Genomic DNA, 20,295 nt, shown 5'->3' with positions numbered 1-20,295 from the left:
GATCTGTAAACACGTTTAAGATCTAATCAGAAAAATTTACATTTGATTGTCAACTCAGGCCATATTCTGCAAATGTGAGCAATAGCAGCAAAACATCAACGAGGGGCAGAAGTAAGGGAAATCATTGAGGTGCCATGCAAGCTTATTTTGTGCTCGGTGCTGTTAGGAGCCCATAGGTGTGTGACTTACTTCATTCTTTCACATAAGCTTAGTTTTAAGTCAACTGTTTGTCATAAATGAGGCATTCCATGATTTTGTATCATGATACACATTTGGTGCTAGATTGTGGAAACATGGGACTGTGCTGGAAATAGGATTGCTGCAATTTTGGTAGAATGAAATTTGCAGGTTAGCAGAACTCATGCTGAAACTCCACTCTCCTCACCGACATCTAGATTTGCTGAGTCCTTCAAGGTTAACTTGTGGCTGTAGGATATATATGTTCTGGTGTAACTTGAAAGGAGGGTGAGCCCCAAAGTTAGTGTCTTTCCATTGAGCACTTTAACTACTACGAGCAGTGCAGTGAAGTGTGAGGAAGTGTGCAAGTAGGGGAATGGCTTTGCCCTTCATGTGAGTGGGGCAGAGCTGGTGAGGATGGTTTGGGGTGCCATCCACCGAGGGAGAAGTGTGATCTCCTGGGGCCACAGGGGCAGGTGCTGTCAGGTGACTCCATAGCTTCTAAGCCAAGTGTTATTGGAGTGTGGAATAAATACTGAATAACGACAAAAAATGAGGTAAGTGATGAAAACCATGAAACTATCAGTAAATCCAAACAAAGGTGGTGCATTTCTTTCTTCATCATCAGACTATTGTCTGTTGACCATGAATGATAACGGAGAGGTATAAAAGAACTACTGCTGTTTGGAGTCATGAGGTTTTGCATGGCTGAGTGAAAACCTGAGAAGCTTTATTTTCTTAACAAAAATTGGTCAATTTTAACCAGAAAAAACTGACCTTATGACATGTGCAGTGGATGATATCTGTGTATTAGAGGAGCTACCAAGTTTGTATAAACTTGGGACTATTAAACTGAGCCAGTAATCACACAGATGCATCATTATAGTGACCAACAACTGTGGACATCCAGTCTATATGTTAAAATTGCTGTTCTTGTTTACCATGCAGCTCCTTGTGATTTTGAACTACTGTTTGTCAGGCGCTATGGGCATGTAACAATTTGCACATTGTTAAAATGAATAAACCAGTCTTTTACTGTGTACTGCTGAATTCCTCTTTGCTTCAGTCCTCCCAGAGAAGAACAGATTTAGAAGAAAAAAAGAATGAAAAAAAAATGTCATTTTGATGGGCTGCAAACCTTCTTTGTCCTTTCAGTATTACTTTAAGAAAGAAGTTAAAATGAAACAGAATGAGATATACAATCGTAGAATCCCTAGGTTAGCAAAGACCTTTGAGATCATCAACTCTAACCGTATCTGTCCACTACTAAATCATATCCCTAAGCACTTCATCCACCCGTCTTTTAAACACCTCCAGGGATGATGACTCAACCATTTCCCTGGGCAGCCTGTTCCAGTGCCTGAGAACCCTTTCAGTGAGGAAGTTTTTCCTAATGTCCAGTCTGAACCACCTCTGGCACAACTTGAGACCATTTGCTCTCATCCTATCACTTGGGAGAACAGACCAACACCCACCTTTCTACAACCTCCTTTCAGGTGGTTGTAGAGAGCAATAAGGTCTCCCCTCAGCCTCCTCTTCTCCAGGCTAAACAACCCCAGTTCCCTCAGCTGCTCCTCGTAAGACTTGTTCTCCAGACCCTTCACCAGCTTTGTAACAAATATAAATGTACTAATGTGAAATTAGGGGCAATGGAGCATTTTGTTTCTGGCATATTTTTTGTGTACTATATTTGATTTCACTGTATTGTTTTCTTGTTTGCTGCTTATTTACTATGTGCATTCCATTTACAAACTTGTGGGGGCGGGCAAGCTCCATGGATTTGTATGTAGTAGGGCTGAATAGTTTGTTTCAAGTGTATGTGAACAGCAGAATTCTTTTTCTGCTAACTGTTTTCTGACTCCTTCTGTTGGAGATAGATCTTTGAATTCTTTCTCTGGATATTAATGTATTACACATGTCTCAGAATTTGCATACAAAAAAAATAAGATGAAAAAACAGACCCTCCTCCCCTCCAAACTGATCAGACAAAATAATCTCTCTTTCCTTTTGTAGCATAGGCTTCATCTGTTTCACAAGGCTTGACTTGCATAGCTGATTCCACACAAACCTTTGCCTGATATTAAAGTGGTGGTAGCTTTGTGAAACAGTGTAAATTCAATTTAATGTTTATTACTGCAATTTTTTTTAAGGCTATGCAATTTTCCATCATATACATTCATGCAAACAGATGTGTGTGTTTCTCAGATATACATAATGCTCTGTTCCCCATCCTCTCATTCCTCGTGAGGTTTTTTTGCCTGTTGTGAGATTTAAAGAGCAGTAGATGACATAGCACAGAAAGTGTTTAGATTTTCTTCAGCTACAAAGAACTACAGATATTCTCTTTGAATATGTGATTTCATTGACTTAGGCCTGTGAATGAATTAAAAGACAAGGGAGAGAAAAACTACTTGTTTGTGAGTAACTGAATTGTTTCCCCAAATTAGAAACAACTTCTTATCTGATTTCTGAATATTTTTATTGTTTGATGTAATCAGCTTGTTACACAGCCCCTACATGAGTGGAAATGGTATCTTCTTTTAAAAATTCCTCAATTTTCTCAAGTCTTCCTACATTTTGGTGCAGCTCTATCCTCTTTTTGATGTCTGGAGACAGAGCCCAAACATGCAAATCACATCCATATTTTGCAGAGCAGCACTCTAGTCACAAGACCTTCATGTTCCTGTAGAGAGAGGCAAAGAAAGGAAGTCAAGTCAACTGAAATTCCCAAATAAATGGATCCAGAGTTTCTTTGGTTTTTATTACCTCACTGCTGAGGGCAGGTGTGAGGGTATGCTATAGAATGGGCATGGGATGTTGTTGACTTATGACAGAAGTATGGTCTCAGAGATTTTTAGGAGGGATTAATCCTTTTTTCCAAACCCATCTCTGACATCTACAAAGTTGGCTGGTTTTACTCAAGCAGGTTCGAAAAGGTTTGACTGTACAACTAGTCATTTTGTATGTGGGGACATGCATCCAAAGGTATCTAAAATATTAATGTTGACAGTTCCTTTACTGTAGATTACTTTTCATCCTGTCCTCTGAGGTTACTGGAAGCTTGACTTGGTCACCGGTGATGAAAGTAGCAGTGTGTGAACCACAGCGCTCCGTAGGGGGAGTAGGCTTTTTTCACCTGAGGCTGCGAGTCTGTGCACCTTAGCCACAGATGACATTTCAGCTCAGTTCTGTGGTTCTAAATTTTGACAGCTGTTGATCTGGCTGCCAGGCAGCCAGTAGACTCACATGGCTGATTCATTTTGAAGTGGAGTTTTCTCAGACACAGGGCTGGCTTGTCTCTACTCTTTATTTGAAACAAACAACAGCCTGGCCCTTTCATTTTGTGTGAAAGCCATTTTAGCTAGCTTGCTTGGAAAAGAATAACGTGGAACCTTTCTACAGAAATATCTAAAAGGAGTGCAATATCCCAACTTACCTTTACTTGGCACTGGGTTTAGGTTTCTTGGAAAGCTCACCGTTCTCAAAGCAACACGGCTTGCGAGAATGCAGAAATGTCCCCAGCCACTACAGTCATTGTTATTAATGAAGTTCTAAGGGAAGTATAATTTACTGCGCAAATGGTTACTGGTCGTTTTGTTCTGTAGTTGTGCCATGCCTACCATAGTACATGGGCATGATATCCTTTGCCGGACCTGACAGTTATTATAGTAGGAAGCATCCTATTAGGAGTTTCACTCAAATCTTTTAAGTAAGGATGTATGGGGCAGGGAACTGCAGCAATTAAGTGGGCTGTTTTGCATGTGAGTTCCCTCGGGGAAACTCTAATGATTATTTTTATCCTGATTTTACTTGATTGTTTGTAATATCACTAATATATATTTAAAAGATACCACAACTGAAGGTGGTTTTAATTGATGCAGCTTATAGAGGCAAATGTTATGTCAACAAGGATAAATTTAGATAAAACTGCCTTGGAATGTAACTAAAGCAATCAAAAAGATGCTCTCCTAGTAGTCTTATGCTTAGAAGACTGACTCAACCAGACCAAGATTTGGCAGAACTTGCACTATACCGAAAGTGCCAGCTGTTACGCTTAAATAATGAGTGGAAGTCACAGTGTACCTTATTCAACAGACAGTAAGCTTACCTGAACTTAAAAAAAGGCTTTTCATGCCAAAATTTGACTTGGAATCATTCTAACTAATTTATACATCTGATAGGATTCACACAGATAAAATTGCTTAGGTAGATTTTGGTTCTGCTGTGTCTGACTTCCATGTAGTTGCAAAAATTTAGTCTGTGTTTATTTACAATGTTCAAGTTTAGATGGATTAATTTTTTTTGGCTTGCCGTTCCTGCTTGCACTGTTCACACTGTTTTCTCACATGACTGTCATCTTGCTAGCTTGATAATTGTCCTGCTGGGCAGCATGAGGGTTTGTGCTTTACATCCTGTCTACGTAGAATAGATAAACTGCTTTAATGACACTGGTAGAATTAAACCGGTCAACCCCCTTACACATTCCAAGGTCATAAAAAGGTCTGTGTTTATAACATTAATTCTTTTTAGGTTGGGGATAGTCCATTGCCAGTTTATCCTGATGTACTTCTTGACTGCTGTGGTTCAAACAAGACAAAAATTGTTTGCTGACCAAGACATGGGTAGTAGACTTCATTCATTATTTTGGAAGAGCCTTCAGTTACTCTCCAGCTGTCCTGGCTGGAAGGATACTTGCCTCACATCCTTTCAGTTTAGCCTTTAGAAAGTCTCTTGGGAATGGTCCATAATTCCCTGTACTGAAAGCTGTCTGGACTGGCTCATACGTTGTCCAATAGCAGTTTCATCTGAAGAGGACTTACTTTGCTCAAAAGTGTGGAGCAGGAAACCTGTCAGGATCTGCTGATGTGGCTGTTAAATGAACTGGTAATATCAGGTGTGGAGTAGTAATAAACTAGTATAGCTTTTAATTTCTTGACCCAGTGTTGCTAGGTCTGTAAGTGGATATTTGACTGCTTAAACAGTTGTTCTGTAAACTAAGCGGATACTGGGAGATATCAAGTAGTAGTTTCCCATGCCAAAATAATGTAATTGAAATGACCATGTCCCATTGATTCATTTTAAATATCCCCGAGAAAGTACATGACCTGTTATTGCTTGATGACTTAATTTGCCCAGAAAAAATTACTTCAATAATAAGTAGTCAACAAGCTGTGAAGTGCTAAGCATGTATCCAACTAAAAGTCTATCCTTGTTAACTGAAATAAAACCTGAAATGTGGTTCATAGTTGTCAGGCATTGGACAAGATGTGATCACAGTAAAATCACACTCATTTTAGATCCTTTTAGGCTTTGAAACTATTGCCAGTCCGTAGGGCTTAAGATCTTGGAATCCAAAGCATTAACTCCCTATAAATATAAAGCTGTGATATAGATATGTATAGAATAAAAGGAATTACAAGAGCTTTATCTCGCTTTACAATGTGTAATTTGTTCATGACTGAAAATATGCAGTGCTTGTCTTCTGCCATGCCTGTTATGTTTCATCTGAAGATTTTAGCTGATTTAGTTATACCACGTAACACTGAGATTTTTGCACTTCTGACCACCATGGCATCCATTTGTAATTGGGATGGTGACTCGTGTAGATCTCTGTGGTGCTTTACATTAGCATACATAGTAGCTCAGTTAATCAAGGGAATATGGTAGTCAAATGATTTTTTTAAAGACAAAAATTTTATAGGGCAAATTATGTGTAGATTTTCTTATGATGGTTTTGCTATCGAGAAGGTCAGTTTTATATTGGTGAATTCAAACTTGATCCAGAAAGTCCGTTGCTTAACTTGTTATGTAGATCGGAGTGAATTTTATTATCAAAGGATAACATTTGCAGTCTACTAATAAGTATTGCAAAGCTGTCATAAGAAAAAAAGTTAAGCAGGTAGAAATGGCCAAATATTTGCTGAAATACAAAGCTGTAAAAAGCAAGAAATGTGTCAGTTGAAGGAAAAATCTACCATCATTGTATGCAAATATAATTTTTAAGTCTGTATGAAAACTATCCAGTAGAAATATACCCGAGTTCCTTATGTGTGTTAGATAGTGAGGATATGATTTAAATAACTTGCATTGAAAATATCTTAAAAGATTGTCTGCATATTATTTCAAACGTATAACAGTTGCTGAGCTTAGATTCTTCTGACTAGAGGTAGACAGTGTTGGAATTAAAAAAGCACATTTGCAACAACATTACTTCCTCATTAAGAATTTTAGCTGACTACCTCTTCACAAATGTTTTTTTTAATGTATCATCTTTTCATATTTGTAATTCTCGTGTAAATGAACAGATGGGAACATTTTGCATGTAAAACTTCAGGATTATTTAGGGAAGGAGTAAACAGTGAGGTTGTACCCTCATTGATATCTCCAACATAGGTTTATCAATTCATAAATCACTGTGAATATCACTTAAAAAATTCCCACCCTCCTGATCCTGAGTTCTTATGGACAAACATCCCTGAATGTATTACTATAATTTTCTCGTTTGATCCAGGGAAGGGTTTTGTGCTGTACAACCAAGTGATTGCTTTCTTTTCTAGCCTACAGAACTATTTAAAAGAAAGAAGAAATAGGTGCAAGTAATTGAAGATGGGAGCAAGTGATTACTGTCCTTTGCACTATCTCTCTAGACAGATTGTTCCTTTTTCTGTAGAAAAAAATAGGGCCAGTTTTGAGAGGGTTCATTTTAGATTGACAGCATTTAAATTGGACTCTTCTATTTCACATGTTCTGAAGTTTGTCATCAGTTCTTTTACAATCCTAGTTTCTCTCTTGGATCTTCTGTAGTACTTTTGTCATACAAACCTACAGAAGGGAGGTGTACAGAATAGCATTTCACTGAGCTGCTCTGGGGCTGGGAAAACAGAGGTTTGGTCTTCTGTGTAGAACAGCTATTACTGGGTCTAGAACTTACTACAAGCAGCTTTCAAGACAAACTAGCATAACTTGGCAACTGGTTTACATAGTTGAACACAGCACTGATACAAAATCAGTGAGTGATAAGCTGTCAGTACCTGTCAAGACAGAAATAAAAGGATGTACCTAAATAGGCTGAGATTGCAGGGAAATATATGGTTTCTGTGCTGCAAAACATCCACGTGGAAGGTGGTGTTGTTAGGAATGATATAAAGAACAAGCAGTATTTATTCCATTAGCGGTTTTCTACAGGCTGCTATCGTGAGGCATCTAAGTGCAAAGACACATTTTTACGTCTGAAGTCTGTATATCCCTCAGAGATTGCTTTAGAAGCCAGGACAGGAGACAGAGAAGAAAGCTTAACACAGCAAGGGCTAGGTTGTCTGAATATAATTACTACACTGAATTTTCCTGAATAGCTACAATCTTGTAAACACACCACGTGATTTATTTTTTTTAATAGTGGAAGCAGATGTGATTTTGGTTTTACATCTCATCCAAAAGAATGAATTTTCATTTCTGTGATACACTACTAAGCTGGCAAACAAATTGCTTATACTTTTGGTTTATTAACATGGGCAGTATAAGAGTGTGAGATGTTAAATACCACTCAGATGCTAAAGCTGAAAGTTTCATAGATAATAGTCAATATAATGGAAAAAACCCAAAAATTAACTGAAAAATTGGAGGTAACAAATCAGTTCCATTTGTATTTCTTACTCCTGGTGTTTTATACAGAGAAAAATGCAATAGGTATATGCTAAAGGCTAATATGCCTGAAGTGTTGTGTTCCATATATTTAATACACTATCTTGTAGGTGGGAGTGTTTGCATACTTCTGAATTATTCACACAGCATTTTAGGTAATTTAACTTTGTATCTCACTTCTAAACTCATTCTCAGTAAGTTAATATATCAACTGCAAACATTGAACATATTAAGACAAGGATGATTTTAGGGGAAGAGAGAAAGAAGGAAGAGAAAAAGGCAGCTGGCATTCCTTCTGAATTTGAAGAATCATTGAAGATTATGTGTCGTCTCACTTATGCTGGAACTGTCTTGTGGATCCTGAGCTATTATCAGCTGCCTTATCTCCAGTTAATTGACTTAACAGAGCTGAAGATCAAACCCTAGTTATCCTGGGATCCAAAGTGACAGGAACTTCTGAAACAAACGGCTGAAAATAATGAGTTTGTAGACTTGACTCGGAAAAAGTAGTAAGTGATGGAGAGATGGTTTTCTGTTTGAACATATTGCTAGTAGTGATGATAAGAGACAAAATGAGTCATCCTCACTATGTGTGGTGAGATTTCTCTTGTCCCCACCATCAACATTTCTATATAAATTGAGATGTGGAATGGGATGAAGGCAGGAACTACTCAAGCAACAGTAGGCCAGCCTTTTTATTTCAGTATCTTGCTTTTATTTTAACATAGAATCATTAGCTTGGAAAAGACCTTGGAGGTCATCAACTCCAGCCGTACCTGACTACTACTAAATCACATCCTGAAGCACCTCATCTACCCTTCTTTTAAACACCTTCAGGGATGGTGACTCAAACATCTCCCTGAACAGCCTGTTCCAGTGCCTGATTGCCCTTTCTGTGAAGAAATTTTCCCTAATGACCAATCTGAACCTCCCTTGATGCAGCTGGAGGCCATTCCTTCTTGTCCTATCACCTGTCACTTGGCACAAGAGACCAACACTAACCTCTCTACAACTTCCTTTCAGGTAGTTGTAGAGAGCAATAAGGTCTCCCCTCAGCCTCCTCTTCTCCAGGCTAAACAACCCCAGTTCCCTCAGCTGCTCCTCGTAAGACTTGTTCTCCAGCCCCTTCACCAGCTTCTTTGCTCTTCTCTGGACACGCTCCAGGACCTCAATGTCTTGTAGTGAGTGGCCCAAAACTGAACACAGTATTTGAGGTGTGGCCTCACCAGTGTCGAGTACAGGGGCAGAGTCACTTCTCTGGTTCTGCTGGCCACACTGTTTCTGATACAAGCCAATATCCCATTGGCCTTCTTGGTCACCTGGGCACACTGCTGCCTCATGTTCAGTTGCCTGTTTTGACTTAATGCCCCCAGGTCCTTCTCTGCCAGGCAGCTTTCAAACTACTCTTCCCCAAGCATGTAGTGCTGCACGAGGGTGTTGTATCCCAAGTGCAGGACTCTGCGCTTAGCCTTGTTAAACCTCAGCCCATTGGCCTCAGCCCATTGATCCAACCTGTCCAGATCCCTCTCTAGAGCCTTCCTACCCTCCAACAAATCAACACTTCCTCTCAATTTAGTGTCATCCGCAAACTTGCTAAGGGTGCACTTGATCTCCTCATCCAGGTCGTTGATAAAGATATTGAACAGGACTGGACCCAGCACTGAGCCCTGGGGGACACCACTTGTGATGAGCCTCCAGCTGGATTTAACTCTATTTACCACAACTCTTTGGGCCCAGCCATTGAGCCAATTTTTAACCCAGCAGAGGGTGCATCTGTCCGGGCCATTGGTGGCCAGTTTCTCAAGTAGGATACTATGAGAAACTGTTGGAGGCTTTGCTGAAGTCCAAGTACACTACATCTACAGCCTTTCTCTCATCCATCAAGTGGGTCACCTTGTCATAGGGGATCAGGTTAGTTTGGCAGGACCTGTCTTTTATAAACCCATGCTGAGTGGGCCTGTATGACCCGTTTGTCCTGTGTGTGCTGTGAGATGGCACCCAAGATGACCTGCTCCATGACCTTCCCTGGCACTGAGGTCAGGACCTTACATTGTTTGTAAGTGCCAGTGAAATGACTACTAATATTAATATCTGGAGGAAGATAGCTGGATCTAGATACTCTCCACTTGCCAGGTAATTATTCAAGTATACTCTGCCAGTGGTGTAGCTTGGGTATAGGGAGAATATGTGCAGCCCTGTGCTGAAGATCTCCTTGCAAAAGGCATTGTAGAACTGGTGCTGTGTGGTTCCCTGTTGACAGCCTCACAACAGCTTTCCCAAGGATATGTGCTCCTTGTGAGGCTTAATGTCAAGTGGTGTTCCCCCGAAATTGTACTTTATGCTCAAAACGAAGGTGGTTTCAAACACACAGGAGGTCCTACTAAGATGTTCAAGCTGGGTTTGTGGGGAAAGGGGGCATTTGTGTCTGCCAGACCCAGTCTCTCAAAAAAATGCACTTTCTGGAATGCTTGAAAATGGCTCGGAGGGATGGTTTCTTCTTCTTCCAAAAGCTGAAATCTATTAGGCTTATGATTCACGTGAAACAGCTTTGTACTGATTTTAAATATTCTAACTGATAACTGAATCACATGTAGAAGATGGAAGGTTGAGTTAGGGAAACAGCCATGAAGAACTTTTGTTCATCATTGAGATAAACAGATGGATGTTTAGAAAACAGACCAACCCCACCCCCACCTGCCCACCCAACCCAAAAAGGTTAAAAAAAGATGAACTTTTGTGACAGTGTTCAGTAAGTCCTTGTTTTTCCGCTCTAGACTACTACCTTTCTGAAATATCTATAAAATCTAGTATTTCAGACATCCTCTTGATTACCTATTGCAAAATGTTGACCCTATGACTGCATTGCTTGTATACCAGTTCTCCTAAGCCAGAGACTTAAAATGAACAAATTGTGTATGTCACGTTCAGCCCGAAATTCTTTGTCTGCTATTGAAGTGGCAGCAGGAATCTTAATGGATAATTTCCTCTTTCTGATGTTTCTAATCTTTCATGTGACTACGAATTATTGACTGACTAAAACCAATCTATCATACATCTGATGGCAAGATGGGCAGGAGAGTGGAATCTTATATTTTTTCAACTTTATGGCTTGGCAGAATCAACATGATGAAAAGTAGTAAAAACCATGCTTTTATCAGTGAGATGAGTGGACCAGACCCTGAGCACATCACAAAAACAGACTGACAGAAGGAGAAATCTGTGCTGATTGTTGCCAGATAGTTTCTGCTAGCAAATGTAGTTTTAATGTCTCTGTCGGCTGGGTCTTTTAGAATAGAAATGCTGTCACAAAGCGATGGGCGAAATCTTCCCGTGTCAGAATGATGAGTGGAGCTGAAGACATTGCAAAAGCGATACTGCATAGCAGACGATTGGCATTTTTTGATGGAGACATACTCTTAGGTCATTGATTTTCTGAAGAGCTTCTGTGGTATTTTTGAGCCTCCTGTCCATAGCCAGGCAAATGTTCATCTCTAAACCATGAACTACGTGAAACCTGTTCAAATGTGCATTTAATTCCATCAAGTCAAAAGATGGACTACTGAATATTTTGAGCAAATGTAGGTTTTCCTGTACTGTGTGAAACAGAACTTTAGAAATTTGTAAGAGTGCGTGGAAACTAAGAAGTTTTGGTTATATTTGGTATGTTCATTCATTCATTCACTAGTTCCAAAGTTGAAATTCATAGATTCAGAATGTAACAAAAAAACTTGCCCAATTTCCATAAAGTTAATCTGTTTCATTTCATACGCTTATGCCAGATGCTTTTTGTGTTCAGGAATCCACAAGATCCACTAGACTTAATATAGCTTTTGAACCTGTAGGTTTTTTCTCCTTTTTGTGGTTTATTTGAAATCATTCCATAGCAGCTGTAAAAATAACTTTTAGTGGCTGTTTGCATATATATCTGTATTTTCATGTAAATGCTACTTTTGGTCTGTAGTATCACTGAGTAGTCTATCTGCTATGAAAGACTTGGAGATCTGTACTTCTGAAGCACACAACCTTTGGGAAGCTCTGTTTCATAGGTACAGAAGTAAATGACTGACATGCTAACTTCACAGTGTTTGCATTTAGCTTCAAAGTTCTTTGAGGCATGGACCATGGCACTGTTAAGAGTTTCCTTCTCAGCAAGAAGAGCTCTGTTGCTAGACTTCTTAGCACAGCATGCTAATGTGATGCACATCATTGGGGAGCTGATAGCTTTTGTAAAGATGCTCATTGAGTTATCTTGTTTTCTTTTTACAGAATCATGTAAACCCAGCAATGGATTTTACACAGACCCCTCCTGGAATGCTTGCCCTTGACAACATGCTGTACTTTGCTAAACATCACCAAGATGCTTATATACGGGTAAGACCTCTTCTCTTCTCAGAGATCTGTGCAGTTGCCTGTTCAGACTGATTCTGTCCTGTTTACACTTGTCTTTGAAGAGGAGGCTCAGAATCCTGATACCATTAATAAAAAATTCTAGGAAGGCGAACTATGTAACACTAAAACATGACATAAGCGTTAAAAGCTTTAGGAGAAAGCTGGACAGCTGTCTAGTCTGTCATTGCTGTGTCAAATGTTATAGATATTACTTCTCGCAAATATTACTTTTTGCTTAGGCCTGCAAAGACAACAGAGATGAGCTTGTGCTTTTTTTAGATGCATGATGGATGTCCATAAGCTCAGAAATGCGTAATCGTACAGAATCTCTGCCTTGCTCCAAGTCTACCGAAAACTGTCAGGATTTTCTATGGATAGGAGGCTTTGATGAACAAATGCCTTGATAACTGACTGAGTTGTTAGTGTCTTGAGAGTTAAGATGCTTCCACTAAAACTGCTGCTGTAGGTGAGGTAATGCTTGGAGAAAAATAGGTAAGCATCATGATTTACTTTCACTACCCCTTCCTACTCTTTGCCCTCACTCCACTTCTTACATTTATTATTTCAGGGGTATTTAAAGCAAGTTATATTGTCTTCCTTACAAGAAGAGGCATATAGCTGAATGATACCTGACACTGAATAGAACACCTTTTTGTGACCTTTATTGAAGTCGAGTATTTGCCAAGTGTCAACCGAGAGAGCACAGACGGAAGTAGAGGATAGTATAGAAAGTCAGTGTCTTGAGATAGTAGGGATGGTGTAACTTCCCAAGAAAAAGCGCAAACGCGGACCTGCCTAAAGAAGGTGGCATACAGCAAGGAGACAATAGACACAACAATAATTTCTACTAGGGAGTGAACTTTTAATATGCGCTATGGTCTCATTTTCGCTCAAAGTAGAAAATTGTTAGAGCTCTGATAGTTTTGTAAAAGATGTGCTGATATCCAGGCCAGGATGATCCATGGACATAATAGGAGAACACAAGATTATCAGATCTTGCTCTTTAAATACGTCTTTGTGCCTCAATCTGAATCTATTAATAGCTGTTAAAAGAAATTAGGATAGCATGCAATACAGCAATATTTATCAAACCCCTTGAAATTTAGGGTTATTTGACACACTGGACAATGAGTATGTTTTCTGGATTAACTATGCTGAAATGTGATTTTGTTTATAAATGAGAGAATGGGTTACTTTTTCCCATTAAAATTTAGTATGATCTAGATGGTGCTACTTCATAGGCTTCTTTTGAAGATTCTGAATTCAGAGAATATACTTGGTAGGGATAGCCAGTGCTACAAGTGAGAGAGCTCTATTTTAAAGAAGTCTGAAAGAATTTAAAGAGGACAGAAATTCTGTTGAAATAGAGCTTTCAATTTTTTCTTATTTTTTCATTTTCATATTGCGAATGCTGTCTTAAAAATTGGGTTCAGCATAGCATATAATTAGACACAGTTTAGAAAGGACTTTGGTGCTGTCTCAGCTTTGTTTCTATAATGCGGTATTTTTACTGCTGCATTACTGAGAATTTTTTCTGTTATTTTGAGATGCCTGTTTTTATTCTTGTGTAGTTCCCATTAGGAGAGTGTCTGTGGGCCTCATGTATTTCCTGTCTGAGAAAGAGTACATATACACTAGAAATGCCATACTGAGGCATACTCAGATTAAATGCTGCTTTGGGAACTGTTGGCTGACATACTCTTAAGGTGTGTTAACTTTCCTGTGTAGTTCTACCTTGTGCTTATCATAGCACTTCTGGCATGGTAGCTCACTCATCTGTGGTGTTCCACCTTGTCACGTTAACAGCATGCTGAACACCTCTAAGATGAACAATGTAGTGTAACTCCTATAGCTAGTCTTTGATAGCAAGACACCTGCTTTCTATCTTCTAGTCTCCTTGACTTACTAGCTGGTGTGCAGTAGTTTCCGGGGGGCCCTGACACTCCTGTCTGCTCAAGTTCCTTATTTCACACCAAATGTTGCCTTTTCTTCATGGCCTTTGGTTCCCAAAGCTACCACAGCACCAGTTTGCTCTACTTGTATAGCCTGTTGACCTCGCTTGTTTTTTCAGATACGTTTCTACTCCTACACCCTAACAAAAATTCTCTCTGTGGTCAAGGTTCATTTTCCTAAAGAAGTTGTTATCCATGCAAATAACATTTACATACTGAACAATTTCTTCAACAAGAGCTCTTCTCTTCTTTTCCATTCTTGATACTAGGAAATGTGTTCATTCCTAGGAGGAGAGATTCTTTTCAACTTCATCCTTTGCAGTACAGCCGATTACTATACCATGAGTTCATCCCTAAGCCCCCAAATGAGATATCTGTGCTGTGCAGTAATTAAAAATCGAGACTGGAAACCAGAGTTAGTTTGAAATGAACTTGAAACATGAAGATTCTCCTGACAGAATGTGGCAAAGAACAAGGATACTATCAGGAAATCATGATGGCTTTGCTGAGTCTATTGGCTGTGCTGGATTCTAATGGGCAGCACAAATCACTGCAGCCAGACCTGCTGCTCTCTTATGATGCTCCAGCTGCATGGCCCTTAGTCAGGGATCTTCTTGTGTTACTGGAAAAAAAAAATTAGGAGAAGTTAGAAGAGAAGACAGGCAATACAGAGTCTCTTCCCTTTTCATTGCTTGTTCTGCATCTCATAAGTGATTCTGCTTAGAAATAATTTGCATAATAAATGGATCTGTTAGGTGGGGAGAATGTCTGAAACTCAAGTGCCCCTAGAGAGGGCAGCAGTGGACCTTCAAAGACCAGTACCAAGAAAAAGTGGTCATAGAAAGAGTAAATACAATTGCAGTGTGGAGAAGAACATTGGTGTGAACACAGTGGAGCAAATGGGGGTAACTGGATCTCGAAAGCAGAAAGAATCTCAAGGTGAAAACATGAGTGTCTTACAGTGTATGAGGACACAGAAATAACAAAACCTTTTCCCCTGTTTGATTCTTTCTTTCCTACTCCCCCACAATCCATTTCTCTCATTCACCTTTTTCCAGTTGGATACTTGTTCCTGAAAATACAGTAATATGTTTTCTTTACTTGCTCTCTTCCTTCGGAAAAATACAGTGTTGTTCTTTATTTAGACCTTGAGTTAACTGTTTTCAAATCTCTGTTTTTGTTTACTGTACAATATGACTGGAGCCTCCAGAAGAAAGGTTATTTAGTGTGTGTGGAGGGGAACTGTGTTTTTTTTTGATTGTGTGGTGTCCTTAGCTATAAATTTGATTTTTAAAAAGGTTTTCTATTGAATTATTTTCCTTTGGAATTAGCTTTGCTTCCTCTTTTTTTTTTATTAATTGTCTGGTGCTATCAGTGCTTGATATGCATTGCATTTTTTTCATGTTGCACTTTAATAAACTGCTGTCGTCAGAGGCTTTGATTTTTAAAGGTGGTGACACAGTATATGGAATGTATTGATGGAAGTAATGTTGAGTCTCTGCAAGAAATTTTAAAAGTTTCCACGGGAATTAAATGGCAGCTTCCCAAGCTACATAATTATAGGACAGTCAGAGTATATAATTAAAGATAACAGTGAAGAAAATGATTGGAATAAAGGTTTGTGACAGATATTTTTTTTGTTCTTTTGGAGCAGACAAGTACACCCCCCCAAGTTCAAATTTGTTCCTTTCCAAAACTACCTCAGCTTGGCATGCTATTAATTTTAAAAATAAAATTATAAGTTACTATTTAAAACGGACTTTATTCATTGCACTCATCTTGAGATTTTTCTTACTGATAACTTGTAGCACTGAGCCTTTGAAACTTTCCTGACTGTAAAAAAGTCTGAGGAAAAATCTTTCCAGGGAAATACTGCTATGCCATCGTTGCTATTATTATTTCCATTTATTGGTTATTTGTCATTAATTTGTTTGTGAATTTGTGGTGCAAGACTATGCAGATCTATTTGGTTTTCAACTTACAATGAGGAGAGAGGGATGAATATAGGAAGCAGAAATATTTTGTATGCATATGTGTTTGTAGATTTGTATTAATTTGCCTGATTTTATTTATTGTATACAAGAACATTAGTGATTGCTAATAGTGATGTAAAATAATGATATTTCCTTCATTTGGTATAAAGTGCAAGCTAAAGGAACCAAAATGGAGCACTCCTTTTATTTGTAACCCAAAAAAAAGAGAAATTTGATAGTTGTTTACTGTGTTTAAATGTGCCATGTTTGTGCCTAGGATGCTTCTACAGAAACAATAGCTTTGCAGTCTTGATAAGCTGACTTCTATATGTGTAGTCAATGTTCCTTCATGTGTTCTTGATAGTAGGCAGCAAAATCAAAGCTACTGCTCCACTTGTTAGTGGACTGCTATTCATCTTGGATCTTGGCTAATTTAAAGAGTTTCCTTGCAGAAACAATTACATTTTACAAAACCAAAAACATATTACATTTTCCTCACAGTCATCTAACTATAGTGATAACCTTCATCTGGGAGGGACTGTAGGATTTTACTTGAAGGTTATTATATTTCACAGTAAGTCAGCCAAGTCACAAAGAAGTCCTATACAACTTTGTCTCTGGTGGGGACGTTTCTCATTCTATCAGATTTGGTTTTGATGTCTGACAAGTTGGTGATTTGTCTATATTTTTCTTCTGCACTTATGGTCAGCCATTTTCTAACATTGCTTATTTGGGGTGAGATTCTGCCTTAAGAATACAATTACTGTGTCTCCTTGTTGAATTTAGGCACAAGAGGTTGGTGCTTCAGGCCAAAATTGCAAATTAACTTAGCAGCTCTGGGTCTCAGTGTTGGCTATCTACCTATTTAGATTCTGCCCAGCTGGTTACCTAGGTTTATACTAAATTCTTTGTTGTTTATTAGATTAGTAGGTTTACCATATGTAATATGGTAATATTCCACTACCATATGTGTAGTGGAAAATAAGTGTTCCTTGGAAAGAGATCATTTTACTGTAGCCTGAAATTCAAGTACCTCATCTGTAGAAGAGGAGGTTTTCCCACAGATTTTTTCTATTTAAAGCAAATATTTGTTTGATATTGAATGCAAAATTTTTAGTATAAAATATTGTCACCAGGATGGGAAACCAGGATTGAAATCCATGCTGAAAAGTTGGGCTTATTAGTCTCTTGGTATGACTTATCATGAATCTATTGCTGCTGCATTTTTATGAATGCTGTGTAAAAGATAGTGGAATGCTCCTATTTTTTTTCTGTTCTTTTATTTAAAACGAATCATAGAAGTTATTAAAATGCCCCAAATCAAAACAGTGTTTGGACTTTGGTTGATCTGAGGCTTATTTTTATTAAAAATTGAGATGGTTTAGGGCCACTAGTAGAAAATACCCTTTCCTCTGCATCTATTGAGCTGGAAAGTCAGTTATTCACCCAACTGTGAAGCAGAGATGCTTCTTTCCCAGCAGCTGCTTGAGTTGCTGCATTTGGGGAAGTAGGGAAAGGATTTCTTTTCCTCTTGAAGTCTTTAAAAATCACACTGTAGGAGCAGGTTCTGTTTGTGACTACCAATGATGCAGGCAGGAAGATTGCTGGCATCCTGCAGTGAACTTTCAGAACTTAAATGGGTTGAGTCACAGTCAGACTGTCTGCTGTATACTTTCTAACCCATGCAGTTGTTGTATAGGAGGCTTCCTACACATCCTTCCGGCAATTCACAAAGTCTCTTCATGCCTACTCATTCTAGTCTGATCAGATATGAGTAGCCTAACATATAATCTGAGCATTTTCTGAAATAAAACTGGGCCTGCTTTCTGCCATGCCATTTTTTTTTTTTCCCCCCAGAAATGATAGGAAAAGGGATGCAGTTTATTTCTGTTCTGCTAAAGGCAGAGAATAAAGTGAGCTTTGTTACGTATGTCTCGCTGGTGAGTCTCGTGGGGGAATGCAGTTTTCCACCTAAGACCTAATTGCCTAAGTCCAGTGGTTCCCAGTCTGATAATGTGTTCTTGCTTTCTCTTTTCTCTGCCAGTCTTTCCATTCTCTGTTCTTGCCTTCCACTTAGATATCTAATTTTTCTGCCTGCCTTTTTTTCCCCAACTGTCACTTAATTTCTCTGCTTTTCATACCAACACGCAGGAAATTGTGTAGTTTTACTGCGAGGGCCTTCCTCACTGACGGCAGAATTGAGGTGGGCCCCCTACAGTAAAGAGGCAAAACCTAGTTGTAGAATAAACACAGAATTAAGTTAGTACTGAGGAAGGAACAGAATTTTAAGGGAGACACGGCACCCTTTGCACATCGCTGTCTGATACGCAGTATGGGATACGTGTGACAGTGTTACAGTCCTGCATATGTTCAGATCACTTCTCACTGTTCACCTAAACTTTCCCTCATATTTGGAAGCTGTTTGCTAAGTGAAGTCCTGATCCAAAGGTCCCAGAAGTTGTTGCAAGTCTGCCTATTGTCTTCAATAGGGTTTGAATTACGCCATGAGTTGCAGCAGTAGCACTGAAAGATATGACTGGGTTTCGTGGCTGGTAGTTTTCAAACTGGATGAGGTCAACAACAAATCACTTTCCCCCCTGCCTGTGCCTGTGGGGAAGTAAAGAGCACATCCTCTTGCTGTATTTGAAGATGGCATAGAAGCTGGGCCTTCTGTTCTGGGGTCTTGCCCAGGGAAGCTGTGGATGCCCCATCCCTGGAGGTGTCCAAGGCCAGGTTGGATGGGGCCTTGGGCAGCCTGATCTAATGGGACATGTCTTTGCCCATCACAGGGGGGGTTGAACTGGATGATCTTTAAGGTCCCTTCCGACCCAAACTATTCTATGATTCTTACCACTATGCTTTACAGTGATTTGATTGGTTCTGCACGGAGTCACAAAGAAAGGAGGAAGATACATGCTATTTCAAATACACAGACCACTGTGTATTTAGCTTTTCATGGAAAATAAAGACAATACAATCATGCTTCACACTAAAGTGTTTGTGTGAAAACCAAAATTTTTTGGTGGGTGAGCAACTGCAGAACCATCCAAACTTAGCTTGTGATAGTTTGGTGCTAGATTTATTGTAAAAGAGGAGGGAAAAGACTCACCATATTTTTTTCTAGAAGAAAAGCAACTATTGGCAATTTTAAGCCAACTTTGCCAGAAGTGTTTTATGGCTGCAGAATCAAACACTGTCTGTAATATTACCATGACAGTTTAAATTCACCCTGTTATCTATACGTTGTTATATAATGACATAATCAGATGCTTTTTTTCTTTTTTCCCTCCTACCTTGTATGACACTCACTGTCTCTTGGCTGCTTCGCAATAGTGGGTTCCATGCCTTTTGTTAGCAGTTCTCCCTGGGAGCAGCAGGTTACAGTGCTCTTCTCAGGTGATGCAGTGGTTATCCCCCAGGTGCTTGTTCACAGTTGTGCATGACAAAGCACATCTCAAACTCTTGGTGTCTGATCTTTAACACGGGACTATCACTAGATGTCCCTCAAATAAGGCATGGCTTTCTATCTGTGTTTCTTGTGCCAGTGGCTCTTTTATTTTTCTTTTCCAGTATCTGTAGTAGGTCTTGGTTCTTCTCGCTTATCTTGGATTAAATTCCAATTCTGTTGCCTTCTTGAGGAAAGTATAAATAATTGTTGCTTTATTTTAATTTTCACATGAGGAATTTCTGTAATGCCTCAGTAATATGAAGGAAGGCTGCGATAAGGCATAGAGGAAATGAGGCTGCAGGCGGGATGGGAAGTTGAAAATAACAAAGGTAAAAAGACAGACTAGAGGGGACATTGCTGAGTGAAGGATCTTGGAAGAGCACCAGTGCTGAGGTTGAGGCAAATGACAATCTGCTTTAAGAGGAAAGCAGAATTACTGAAGAAGATGAATGGAAACTGTCCATAGTAGAGTCCCTTACCTTTCTCAGGAAGCATATCCTAAGGACTTGCTTCTTAGAGTTACTTAAGGCATCTAAACAAAAAGAGAATGATGAAGCCTACCATATGTGATAAGAGTGCTTAGGAAAAGAAAAGGTAGTGTCAAGAAAAGGAATCCCTGCAATTTTTGAATATTAAAATGCTGCCTGACTTTCATTTTTGGTCTGAGTAGGGCTTTACTATCTTATTAACCAGCTGTTTGAAACTGTTGATATTA

General features: G+C 39.1%; 1 protein-coding gene across 5 annotated transcripts in view; it reads left to right on the top strand.

Annotated features, from left to right (window-relative positions):
* The window catches only part of ELMO1 (engulfment and cell motility 1), a 305,172-nt gene that overhangs the window by 128,874 nt on the left and 156,003 nt on the right, over window positions 1-20,295 (top strand). For all 5 annotated transcript variants that reach the window (XM_054058818.1, XM_054058816.1, XM_054058817.1 and 2 more), the window contains one exon: window positions 12,085-12,189. In XM_054058818.1, coding sequence (XP_053914793.1) covers window positions 12,085-12,189 — 105 coding nt within the window. The remainder of the gene's footprint in view (window positions 1-12,084; window positions 12,190-20,295) is intronic.

Source organism: Cuculus canorus, chromosome 2, assembly GCF_017976375.1.
Source record: "Cuculus canorus isolate bCucCan1 chromosome 2, bCucCan1.pri, whole genome shotgun sequence".
In the NCBI taxonomy this organism is placed as follows: domain Eukaryota; kingdom Metazoa; phylum Chordata; class Aves; order Cuculiformes; family Cuculidae; genus Cuculus; species Cuculus canorus.
This window is presented reverse-complemented; position numbering and strand designations above follow the sequence as displayed.